This window comes from Harpegnathos saltator, unplaced genomic scaffold (genome assembly GCF_003227715.2).
Source record: "Harpegnathos saltator strain DR-91 unplaced genomic scaffold, Hsal_v8.6 scaffold15, whole genome shotgun sequence".
NCBI lineage: Eukaryota > Metazoa > Arthropoda > Insecta > Hymenoptera > Formicidae > Harpegnathos > Harpegnathos saltator.
The window spans coordinates 985860-999182 of record NW_020229928.1 but is presented as its reverse complement, the minus strand read 5'-3'; the positions used below and the strand labels follow the sequence as shown (position 1 = coordinate 999182).

General features: G+C 33.6%; 1 protein-coding gene across 2 annotated transcripts; it reads left to right on the top strand.

The window, feature by feature from the left end:
* Positions 1-105: 105 nt before the first annotated feature.
* Positions 106-12417, top strand: LOC105189461 (uncharacterized). Of its 2 annotated transcripts, none has more exons than XM_011151560.3 (10): positions 106-1217; positions 2370-2966; positions 3103-3206; positions 3746-4025; positions 4365-4503; positions 5474-5621; positions 6613-7544; positions 8687-9254; positions 10013-10574; positions 11007-12417. In XM_011151560.3, exons 1-10 carry the CDS (start codon positions 773-775, stop codon positions 11174-11176), a joined length of 3945 nt encoding a protein of 1314 aa, XP_011149862.1. In that variant the 5' UTR covers positions 106-772; the 3' UTR covers positions 11177-12417. The 2 variants fall into 2 exon arrangements, with proteins under 2 accessions (XP_011149862.1, XP_019699884.1); XM_019844325.2 differs by lacking the exon at positions 106-1217 and adding an exon at positions 1969-1990.
* Positions 12418-13323: the final 906 nt, after the last annotated feature.

Below are 13323 nucleotides of genomic sequence, written 5' to 3'. Positions count from 1 at the left end.
ATTTGAGATTATTTTCTTTTTTCCAATTGGTCAAATTTCAATCCAATCTCAATCCCAATCCATAGTCTGATACAGGTTTAAAGACGACACTTCAACACTGTCAGGATCGCCGGTCTTCGATAAGATTGAATTCATGACCGAACGCAGTCGAATCCGCTAACCGAGCTGTACGATAGAGTTTAAAACCAGGCATAAGCATATTTGGACGGCCATTTCCGTTACTTCATTGCACAAAGACGCTTTGCGGGGGTCCGTCATCCAAAGTTCTAATCTTTTCTGCAGAATCCGAGTACCATTGTACGTACCGTGCAACCTGTATTTCGGATTAATACGTAATGGTACGTGGTCGGGTAACATAACAGTCAATCCCTTACAAGTGTGTGTTACGTTAATCCCAACGAAGAACGCGGTTGTGTAAATAGCACGTAGTGACGTTTGCGCACGCTCAGTGCGCATACGCGGTCAGATGAGCGCGGGATCACAACGAAAGGACGCGAGAGGGGATCGTAGAAGAAGCAAGAAGACTGTGTAATGCGAATGAGAAAGAGAAAGAGCACGAACAAGCAAGGGAGAGAGAGAAACTGATCGCGGTGTTCCTGGTTAGCCGCCGTGTCTGTTCGACGGAACTTACGTTGGGTCCGCTTAAAGTTTCAATTGACGATAAGGTACGGCGACAACGGCAACGTAATACTTGATTACACAGTTCCGCGCGGAGATCGGTCGGCTCACGTTCGCGGAACGTAATTAACACTTGTTTTGACCAGATCGTGCAATGGAAAGCACGAATGTGAATGGCGGGAATGCCGAGGTTCCGCGCGAGGATTCTAACCTCAATGAAAGCGTAGGTAGTGCCAGCGGCGAGAGCGTCGTCTTACCAGGCGATACACCTGCAGCGATACCAGTCGAAACGCAGCATTTACCCGATAAAATATCGGCGGAAAGCGGTAACACTGACGCACAAGAAGTTAATGGTGATTTCAATAGCTCCTTCAAGAAACGTCCTGCTACGCCGTCTTCGCGCAAGAAGCAGTTGAAGTTCAAGGCCAATTCCGATAGCACATTGGAGAGCGATGCAGAAATAATGGAGACGAGGTTGCATAAACGTAAACTCGTAGATGTGGATGAAACCAGCTCCGATGAGTCGGCGGGATTTAACGGCTTTGACCTTCAGGTTCTCAGCGAGATACGAGGCAGTAGTATTCTGAAAAAACTTATTGGTAATATTTACTTATTAGCTTTTTGTTATACTTTCTGGTAGCTATCGGGAGGTAACTGCAATTACTAGCATGTTCCCAGCCAGAAAATTGGTCATTATTTTTCTATAATTTTTCATTCACACTATGTAGCTTACGTATCTTCAAAATTCCTGGAATTATATGTTATACATAAAGTTTAAGCATAGATTAATAATATAAAGAAATTTTATGATAAATTTAGTTCGGGACAAAAGTAAAATTTATAGCCTGACATATATTAAGTATGTATATTGAAAACATAATGTATATATATACCATTTTTTATCATATAAAATATTAAAAAACATACTCAACTCAATACTCAATATAGAAACATTATACATTTATATGTAAATGTTAAGGTAAATTTTATATTGTGTTATGAGAATGAGTTGATAACTTCTAAAAGCTTTTGTACAATATATTCCACAGTAACTTCTTTTACTATTGTATATGTAATAATCATTAAGCTTTACAAATAACAATCATTATAAATGGTAATTGTTATAAATAATTAAACTAATGAAAAGTATGTATTCTAAAAGATGATTTATTTAAAGGATGATTCAATTTTAGAAACATTGTGTTCATAACCTTGCGAAGGTAATAAACAAATTCTTTGGAAACTGATTTAGAGCTATGTTCTTTTTTATACTATAAAATTTCTTAATAATATCAAATAACATAAACTGTCATGTTAATATATTTAAATATATATAATAGATGATGTAATAGATGACAGTGAAATATGCAAGGTAAATTTGTGGTTTTATATAAATTTCTATTTATATATTATATTGATTACATATTTTTTATATAATTATGGATTATACATGTTGAGCATAAATTAATAACATAAGAAATTTTATGACGTTTCATGATAAAAATATTTAACTGCATGAACAGAGAACAACACAATTTAAGGTATATACAAATGACATGATGTAGCATGTATTAATATATAATAAGTAGAATCACTTTGTGTTAAGAGAGATTAGAATTTTATATAATTTGTATTTTATTCTTTATATAATTATTTTATTTATTTTACATGATTATCTACATGTTGGATATTTTTATTTTCACACTAAAAATATTGAAAATTCATAAACTTATTAATATTGTTCATTACAGCTGAAGCAGAAATAGCAGAAGCCCAACAAGTGAAACGTACAAGATATTCAAAGAGGAAATATGAAAGTATAGAAAAGAAAGAGGACGACCATGATCTTGATGATATGAAAGCCTTTATTTATGCCACAGACAATTTAGGCAAAACACTAAACAGAGCTAAGGACAGGGATAATTATGGTGCAGAGCATCATCTAAATTTAGGCAAGATCAAAAAGGAAAAAGAGTCTGACAAGTCTGAAACAGATTCTATCGATGTACCAAATAGCATAGATTCGGAAACTGAACCAAGCAAGACAGAAATAATCTCCATTAAGTCGGCAAATTCATCTCTTACAAGTAGTCCATCTACAATATCACCAAAAGTGAAAGTTGGGCGTGGTTTCATTTCACGCAGTAATAGTCCACATCATACCACTAAACAAAAGGCTGTTATCGATATGTCAAATCCACTGTACAAAGAGCCATTTAAATATGGTTGGAAACGTGAATTGGTATTTAGGGCAAGCAGCGATTCTGCTCTTAAGAGAATGGCGGATATATATTATTATACACCAAAGGGAAAAAAAGTCCGAAGTTTCAGGGAGGTTGCAGAATCTCGTAAGTAATACATTTTATGAATAGAAATAGACGTTATCGCACAATTTATATATGCATATGTTAGTTTTGATATTTTTACACACACACACACACACACATATTAAAATATCAAGACTAATTTTAATGTTTCTTACAGTTCACTCCAAGGAGTTGTCAATTGAAAATTTTACATTCTTCAAAGAACCAATTGGGCTTGATGATCCAGAGAAGGAGATCATTAGAGATGCAAAGAAATGGCGGGTATGGTTTTAGCTATTTATATTCGGATTATATACAAAATATGGTTATTTGGTTCTTTATAAATCAATCTTGTTTTTTAAGAAAAATTATATAAAAGGACAATAATAAACAATAATCGTAATATAAATTAATAGTTACATTTTAATTGAGTTGGGATTATTTTATTTTTTAATTATGCTTAGATATGAAAAACAGACAAATAACTGTTGTAAACAGACTGTTGAATCACTATTGCTTTATAAGTCGTAACGGTTATACAATAGTAAACAAATGAAAATGAGATTTAGAAAATATACATAGGTATGAATATAAATTTATTCTTTTCAATTGAAGTTTTGCAATTTTAGCCTATAGAACGAATCATATATATCCTAGTTTCCCCTTGAGGGGAAAAATAATGAAGTTCTAGCAACATTAGTTTAGCTAAATAAATAAATAAAAAACCTTATGTAACTTTAAAGTTACATTGTGTTACAGAGAATTGAATACATATTAATCTAATTTATCTGGAGACTCAATACTTATATTGGATATTGCAGGGATCTGGGTTCGGTTCAGGAGGAAGGAAATATTTTGGTAAGAAAAAGGGACCAGTGAAAAAACCACCAGTACAGGAACCTCCTGCTCCTGCTCCTGCTCCCGCTTCTGCTCCTTCTCCTGCTCCTGCTCCTACTCCTGCTCCTGTAACTACACCTGCATCAACACCAGCACCTGCACCTGCGCCAGTGTTTGCAAAAACTGCTGCCAAGTCAGCCACAAAAGCAGCAACATCTCCAGGATATAAAACGAAAGGGGCAGCAAAGAAAACACCTCAAATAAGTACGTTCTAATATTCTTATATGAAATTCAATAATTGAAATAACTATAATTAAAATTAATAATTACAATTAAATTCAATATAATTCAAAATTAATTTTGCATTTAATTTGATAACTTGATTTATTGTTTATTATATCTTATATATTTTATATTATAGAAAAAATATAAAATAATTGTTATATTGATACATTTTATTTTTTTATAAAACTATTTTATATATTTTATTTAGGAATCACCTTTTCAGTTATATTACAATTCTCGAGACATTCTGTATATTATAATATACTATATTTTATATTGTTTATTCTATGTAGGATTTTGACTAATTTATATTTGCAGAGATGAAACCACCAGAAACAAAACCAGCAGTTGAGGAAACCGATATGTTACCACCTCAACGTGGTGCGACAAGTACAAGACGAAATCAACAAGCAGCTGTGGAAAAGGTGACCGCCGTTAAATCCAAAAGAGTATTAACGTGAGTACTTTGATTATTCGATCTCAGATCTGCGATATTTCTATTGCAAAGTATACAACGTGTTATGTTTGATCTATTGATTCTATCTCGAACATAACGATCTACTGATCCTATCTCATCAGAAAGATAAAGTAAATGTAAATGAGGAGGCAAGAATATATTTTTCAATGTATATAAAAGAAATAAGAAAAAAATTAGATGTTTAAATGTTATAATATTTAAATAACATTTAAACAATATAATTTTATTACATAATATAAAGGACTTTTTACGAGAATCTATATATAGAATTATACAGGGTGTCTCAGAACTTTGGGACACGGACTCCGTAGGGATATAGAGCTAAGTGAGAGGAACAAAAAAGTCCTCTGCCATAATGTGAAAATCATAATAGTTTTTTAATTATAACAGCGCAAAGTTAGGCGTTTTCCACGCCCAGCGCGGCAGCTCGCGCTGACCGTCGCGCGACGTCAAAGCGCTAAGACGTCATCGTGACAGTCAGCGTGAGACGCGTTATCGCTCAGCCCTTACGCACACAGCTTGCCGCGGAGCGTCTATAGGTCGCGATGGGCGTGGAAAACGCCAAACTTTACGCGGTTATTACTAAAAAAAACTATTACGATTTTCACATTATGGTACAGGACTTTTTTGTTCTTCTCACTTAGCTCTATGTCCCTACGGAGCCCGTGTTCCAAAGTTCTGAGACACCCTGTATATGACTAAATCAAAATGCGCAAAACTTTTCATTATTTTATCTAAAGTGCAAGATTTATACGTATTTGTGAACTTCATTGCAATTATACATGAGTATGTTCAACTTTAAATTACATAGGACTTAATATTTAGGAAGAGAATTTATTCCATCTATAAGTTTCGTAATTTGTTCCTTCAATCCTATTTCGTACATTCCTTAATGAAAATCTTTTTTTCTCCTAAATCCTTTTCCCCTATCGAAACGCACATCTTACAGACCGAAAGTACAAGAACCGTGCAGCATAAGATGTTCGACAAGTATGGGATTGATACCGAGTTTGCAGTGTCGTGTCTGTCTCTGTTTATATCATCCTGAATGTGTTGAAGGCGTGGATTTTGCAGGCAGTGATGAATACATCTGCAAGGTACGTGTGTTATATATTGTACTACAATTTGAGGGACTTCGAGAACGAGTTCTTAAATGTATCAAGTATTCAAAATGTCGTATTCTTTTTAAAAATTTATCAGTTGGAGTTGTTAGATACATAATATTATAATAAAAAAGATACCTCAAGGCTCTTTCAAATACAATCAGAATATCTAAAATGGCTAATATAAGCCTGCATACAATATAAGTATGACTTTAACATTACAAAAATTTATCTCCATAAAAACTTGTCCAATGCAGAAAAAAGATTCGGCCCTGTATTTGGCCCTCACCATTTGCGAACTTATGCGGTAATATGTGATTTGAAGAAAGAAGCGTTAAGAAAAATTTCCTTTAGTCCTCCTTTTTATATAGGATATATTGATGACATAGCTTTGGCGGCTCCGTCTTCATGTTTCGTTTATTAACACTTTCAATTCACATGAAAGGTTGAAATTTATGATGGAAGTGAGGGAAGGAGGTTGCTTGAATTTTTTGGACATCAAATATACCACATATCAGATTAGTCTTCAAAATGTGACACGAAGATAAATCTGATTCCGCGACATATGCCGATTTCCTGATCCTTTCCTACATGTCAGAAGTATATAGTGGTACACAGATTCGGAAGAGAAACCATGAAATTCTCTTCCCAATTTTTATTAAACCACATTGATTTCATGATTTGAAGAAGTGCAATATGTTATCAAGGAAAGGAATTTCATTATTTTAACGAGACATCAAGTTTGTTTGGTGCTTTTCTTTTTGCTAGGTAGGTTTTCATAGAAATAAATTTTTGTAATGTTAAAATTATATTTATATAATTCAGATGAGGATCAAGAACGTAAGAATATATATATATATACACACGTTTGTATATTGAAAATGTGAGAGATTACAACTAGTTAGTTATAGGCAGATATTTAAACGACGATATCTTCAATTTATGAGATTTATGATACTTATGTGAAATTTAATGTGTGTTGTAGAATTGTCAGCAGGACACTAAAGAATCTCACACGTCAAACAATCCATCTTTGACACCACCTCCGTTGATCCCAATTAGTATGTTAGGTGTGCAGAATGCGAAACCGAAGCATCCGGCTAATTTGATCCCTCCGAAATTACAAAGAATACCAAAATCCGACGGTACGGATGCGCAAACGAGGAGTCCTTCGAGAATCGCCAAAGTACCGTCTGCAACGTCGAACTTACCCTCAGGCGTAGACAAAAAAGATATCGGGTGGTTCCCTCAGACAGAGAATGATTTCCTGCAGAGTCATGATGGCACTGTGCCGAAGCCGGCTCAGAATATCGCGGTGATGGGCGGCAAAAGGTACATTGTGGTACCGAAGAATAACGCGATGGCGGTCCAACCGGCTATCACTGTGAAGCCGGATATGATTGGCGATAAGCCGCCGACTCTTCAAGACGGCTCGCTTATCGATATCTCGAATACGGTGGATAATTCAGTCGCGAAATTGCGCGCACTTCAAACAGCCAAACATCCGGACACCGAGCTCGAACCTACGGTCGAATTCGAGAAAACGAACATCACACCCGATAAAGAGACGATAAGCACGAGAGACGATGCGGAGATGCGTTTAGCGGATCTCGCGTCTGCCATCGACGCCGATGAGACGAACGAAGCGCTCGAAAATAAAGACACTGCCAAGGATGAAGTAGACAGATTGATCGACAGTACATCAGACAATGAGTCCACCACTGCCATCGTAGATCACACGCCAGAGAATGAAAGTGTGCATGCGAGTTGTAAATCGCCCGAGAATGAACCCGTAACGCCGGTGCATATAGCAAGCACACCGAACGCTCTTGAAGCTACGAGCACGGAAACGAATGACACACATTTCCAACAGTCGTTGTTGAGTAATGCGAGTACAATAACATTTCAGAGTCGCATGTAAGTAACGCTCTCGGAAACACATAGGCGCAACTCTTATTTTCTCCCTTGTTTTATCCAAGTGATTTTTTTATTGAGTTACGGCAACTCTGTTGAGGTTTTGGCAGTTGCTTTGTACATATTGTATTTGCAAAGTTTATAAATATTCGTTTCGTATAATCCACGCTTTCTTCGATATTCAATCGATATTTAAGATTTGTAGAAAAGAGAGAATGTAATTTTATATGTATCCTTTGGTTTTTTTGTTACCATACAAAACTTAAGTATATTGAAATAGATCTTACATTATGCGACGACAAGAAGGTATCCTCGTATTGATTTTATGTTTCAGTCATGCAAAAATAATTATACATAAGCAGTTGTATATGAGCACTTATAAACGCAATATATACTCATGCTTATTATATGTGAAAATATAAAAATCAATTGTAAAAAATGAATTTGATTTTATCTCGTGATAGAAGCACACTGCCTTAGCTTCTTAGAAATGCGGCCAAATTCTCAACGAATATGAAAAATAAGTAATACGTGCACATTAATTATTACTTCTTTCAAATATTCAAGTGTCCAAGTATCTTGTAATTGTAGTATCAAGGTAACTTATGAAATTTCAGGTTTTCTGAAATCGATAATTTAAATAAAATATTTAAAAAAATGCACATATCTCGTGTTATAGTCATAATGTGTTTTACATTCATGCTACAAATACAAGTTACATAATTGATAAGTGCTTCAATGGAAAAATCTAATTCATTTTTACTTTTTATATTTGCAGATATAATGACATGTGCGAGCTGAAACACAAAAACCTGTTAGTGCGTTTTCCCATAAAATTCCTCTCCTCATCCCCTAAACCTATATCCACTTCTATATTCATTTGTTTGCTTTTAAAATCTCTCATTTTCTTCGTAAAAAACGAATATTGTCGATTAACAATTAACTTCTCGAATTTATATTTTTGTGGTATTTGTATTTTATAAATTCGATTCTTCTCGAGTAAGAGTTCGAGTAATCGAATATTAAATTCTGCTTCTCAAAACAATAGGCAATATTGATAAGAACGTTATCGTAAATATAATAATAATTTCGAGAGAAACTGAGCACAACTCTTATTAAAATATACAATCTTCAAATATTTACAGAAGGAAACAAAACCAACAAGAAATCGAGCAACAACAAAATTTCATGGGTTCTGTCTGCGCCGGCTATCATGCACTTCTCCGTATTTTTCAATATCTAAAGGTCCAAGAGCTGTTACGCGCAGCTCGTGTTTGTAAAATGTGGCGCGATCTTGCAGCCCACCCGTCTCTTTGGAAAACAGTACGAATGAAGAATAGTCAGGTGACAGATTGGGATGGGTTAGCCGATACGTTACAAAGACGGGGCACACAACATTTGGATCTTAGAAAGATGCTGGTATCTGGAGAATCCGATGGGATATGGAAAAAGTTTCTGTTGGTCATACCACGAGTAACTAGCTTATTAAAATTGGAACTCTGTCGATGTCCAGTGATGGTAGTGGAAGAAGTTATCAAAAGCTGTCCGCAATTAGAGGTGCTAAGTGCGATGTCGATTAAATGTGATTCGCTTACTCTAGAATCAGTCGGCAACCTGAAACGATGTCAAGAACTCAGACTTAAAGCAATTAGTGGCATGTCATTGCAACAAGATCTTACTCCTTTACAAGAATTAACGCAATTGACGCAGTTGGTAAGGGACTTTTTTTTTTTTTTTTTTTTTTTTGTTATCTATTTTTTATTTTACTCAAGATTCTCTATTAATACATTGAGCGCCGGCGACCTAAGAGACATTTAAAGCCTGAGCGCCGGCAACGTATCGGCCACTTAAAGCCCAAACGCCGGCCTCATTCGCTGTTTCTGATCAATGAGTAGCCAAAAAAAAATATTTAAAACATTATACATTTTCGTAAAATAATACATTTTAATTGCATATTCGTCATATACAATTTAACGGAAATGAAAAATAGAAACAAAATCGAAATTTTTAATTTATAATTATAGAAAAAAATACAGTTTTTTATCTCATGGTGGATTATTACATATATATAACATAAACAGAAAACAAAAATATTAATATTTAAGGCAAGTATGGTATTTCTCGAAACATTGGTCAAGATGCAAGGGTACTAAGCATTCAGCACACATAAAGCTACTCTCGCTTCTTTTTTTACTAGCAGAGCAAACTTTATACGGACGTCGTACATATCGGTTTGTTTTCCCTGATCCAACAATTCTGGTAACTTTATGTTTTTTCATATTACCCGAAAGTCTCTGGGGGTGATCAAATTTTGGTGTGCGAGGTGTAGGAACAAGTACAAGCGATAGACTCAGAATCCCGCGTTTTCGCGGGGCCGGCGCTCAAGCGACAGACTCGAAATCCCGCATTTTCGCAGGGCCGGCGCTCAATGTGTTAATTACGTTTGTAACATTTTCTCGTTACTTTTACAGAGTCTGACATCGGTCAAAGACCTCGGGAAAAAGAAAATTGACGTTATACAAGCATTGATAAACCTGGAAGCGCTAGAACTAGGCGAATGTTCTGATTTCCCGGACAAATTTGGAACGACTGTTCTAATAAAATTAAATAAACTGGAACGCCTCAGACTTGAAAAAGGTCAAGGATCTTGTTGTACATTCGATATACTTGAAGGCGTATCGAAATTGGAAAGTCTAAATCAGATGGAGCTTGTCAATTTCGACGTGAAGAACGGTTTCGATAAGTGTCTCGCCAATTGCAAAAACATCAAAAGGTTATTGATCATACCTACTTATATATCGCAGTCGGCAACATCAAATAATATGGTTCTTGGGGGAGTGACCGAATTGTCGAATAATCTGACTCACTTCGTATGGGGCGTCACGCTCGAATTACTCAGAGTCACAGAACTATTCGTCGACCAATGTAATCTTATGAGCAAACAAGTAACTGGTGATTCCATACCTGTTCTAAAACCGGTTCCTTGCTTAAAACTGATTGACGATGCGGAAGATGAGAACGAAAACCAAAGAGGTACGTTTCACACTTCAATTATTATTGATCATGTTTATATTATTTCTATCAGTGAGGTAACTGAGCAAATATGAACTATAATAGGAAATAAATATTGTATAAATAAAGATTATTGTCGAACAAATGATAGATTGTGCAATTTATCTATTACAGATATATATTTGTTTGTATTATTGTAATTGTTTATATTATTGATCATGTTTATATTATTTCTATCAGTGAGATAACTGAGCAAATATGAACTATAATAGGAAATAAATATTGTATAAATAAAGATTATTATCGAACAAATGATAGATTGTGCAATTTATCTATTACAGATATATATTTACTAATTTTGTTATACGGTTTTTATCATTGATCCTTGATTTATATTTCTAAAACTTGAACAGTTATACTCGAGTAATAACATACCACTTATTAATATTATAGGTGACGATAAGCAACAACCGCATCTGACGAGTCCACAGGTCGACATCTTACCGTTGCCCCAATTACAGAAACTTCTTTTAACTGCATTACCGAAAACAAGAGTTAAAATCTTAAAGATTCCTTTTCATGCTACATGGCGACAAAGCATTTCAGATACAACAACACAATAAGAGTGCTCCGAGTGATATAACTCAGACAAGGCAAAAAGATAAAAAATTAACATTAAGAATAGAAATTTTTGTAAGATCGACTATATTCTATATAACGTCTGCAAATATACTCCAACTTATGACTCTCTTGGGCAGTAAAAATAATTTATATATTCATGTACATCATGAAAGTTAGACATTTTTTAAGCGTAACCCTTTACAATAGACAGGTACACACCATATAATGACTAAATATATATATATATATATATACATGTATATCCATATTTACTATTTTTATTATGAGTATAGGGCCACATATATATACATATATATGTGTGTGTGTGTGAGTGTGTGTGTGTGTCACATTTTATCTGACTGAATGGTACAATAGCTTGATATTCTCCTGTGGCCACTAATTTAATAGCAGAAAATTCTATTTGTACACCACAATTCAATTCTCTCACAATAAGAGAAAACAAAAGAGAAATACACACACATTTGTATTTTATCGAGGCTATTATGATGTGTACCTGTTTTAAAAGTAATCCAACGTATATAATAAGATTAAGTAGCAAATATGTAAATATTTGAATATCAGATTCTCGCTATCTCGGTTACTCGTTAAACGCGTTGGATATTTCTTTGGAAAAATACCTGCAAAATAGAGAATATCGAGAATCAAGAGAGGAAAATTGTGCTTATTATTTTATAGTATATGTGACATAGAGTTTCTGTTGGAGTAGCAGAAAGTATCGAATTTATAATAAGGTTCTATATAGAGAGAAATTAGAATGTAAAAAAAGAATGATATATACATATTGATATTGTGACTGTATCTGTATCTAATTTAAAATACGAGAGTTTTCGCTGCAAAGGTCTTAAAACTACGACATTTTTGGGGTTAAATTTGTAGAATGTGTAATATACTTATTACTTGGTTGCACAATGCATAATTAGATAATTGTTACAAAGGTTCATTGATTGATATGTACTGAGTACAAAACTGCGTAATAACTATAAGTTTTCAATAATGACTATATTTCTTTTAACAAAGCACAACTAATTTCATCACTTCTCTGTTCCTGCCGTTATCTCTTCTTTTGTAATTAGTATATTAGAATTAATGTTAGAATATAATAAAGACGTATATTTTATACAAATAATACTGTAAGGAAGGAACATCAAAAACACGCCGAATTGTCGAGTCGTTTTAAACAACATGCAATTTGAATGCATTAAAGTGTCGTCGTTAAATAACATTTATCACAATTTATTTGTATAGGTTGATTTATGCGCATAAACAACCACGTGTTTTCTGCATAGCAATCTTTTTCTCTGCATTCTATAATAAATACATTTTAACATATTCAATGATAATATCATTTTTACGTGAGATATAAACAGTTTGTGCGATCAATTTATAATTTGCTTTGCAGCACAAAAATTTGTGTGATTGTTATTTTATCATTCATTTTGTTTCATTATATGCAATTTACATTATTATAATTTGCGAATATTGTAGTGAATATTATATAAGATTAAATTCAATTGTTTCATGGTTGCAGTTATAGTTATGGTTATAAATATTAACCATATCTTTGGTCAATTTTTAGAGGAATTAACAATTCAAAAAAATGTACAATTTATATTTCCAATGAGCAAACGTTTATACGTTTCTAATTATTTCTATGTTACATTATGATTAAATATATTTTTAAATTATATATTATATATATAAAGTTAATGACGTTCAAGAATTATCTTTTACATGTTCTTGATATTACATACATTATTCTTAATATAACTTTAAGTCATACAAAAAGAGACTGTTGCAATATTATTATTTAATTTAATTATTATTTAATTTGATATAAATTTGCAAACTGTATAACTGTGTACCTAAATTATATAACTCACAAATGCATGAATGAAATGCTTAAATCGCAATATATATGAAACTAAGATCGACGATATTTATGATTCTTCTTTACAGTAGCAAAACACATGTTGTATGAGACTAAATAACGTGGGAAAAATGCAAAAAGCATTTTACGAAATTACAAAACCGAATGAGTGATCTGCCTCGTATATACCTGTACATTTAATTAAGCCATATTGTTGCATCGTTATGAATTTTTTTGACCAAACGTACTAGCTCACGAAGA

Bases quoted from the DNA above. Each gene is read 5' to 3' on its own strand.
- LOC105189461 (XM_011151560.3), top strand. From the start codon at position 773: ATGGAAAGCACGAATGTGAATGGCGGGAATGCCGAGGTTCCGCGCGAG. The intron at 2,967-3,102 runs GTAAGTAATACA...TGTTTCTTACAG, and splicing joins CAGGGAGGTTGCAGAATCTC to TTCACTCCAAGGAGTTGTCA. The intron at 7,545-8,686 runs GTAAGTAACGCT...AAATATTTACAG, and splicing joins ATAACATTTCAGAGTCGCAT to AAGGAAACAAAACCAACAAG.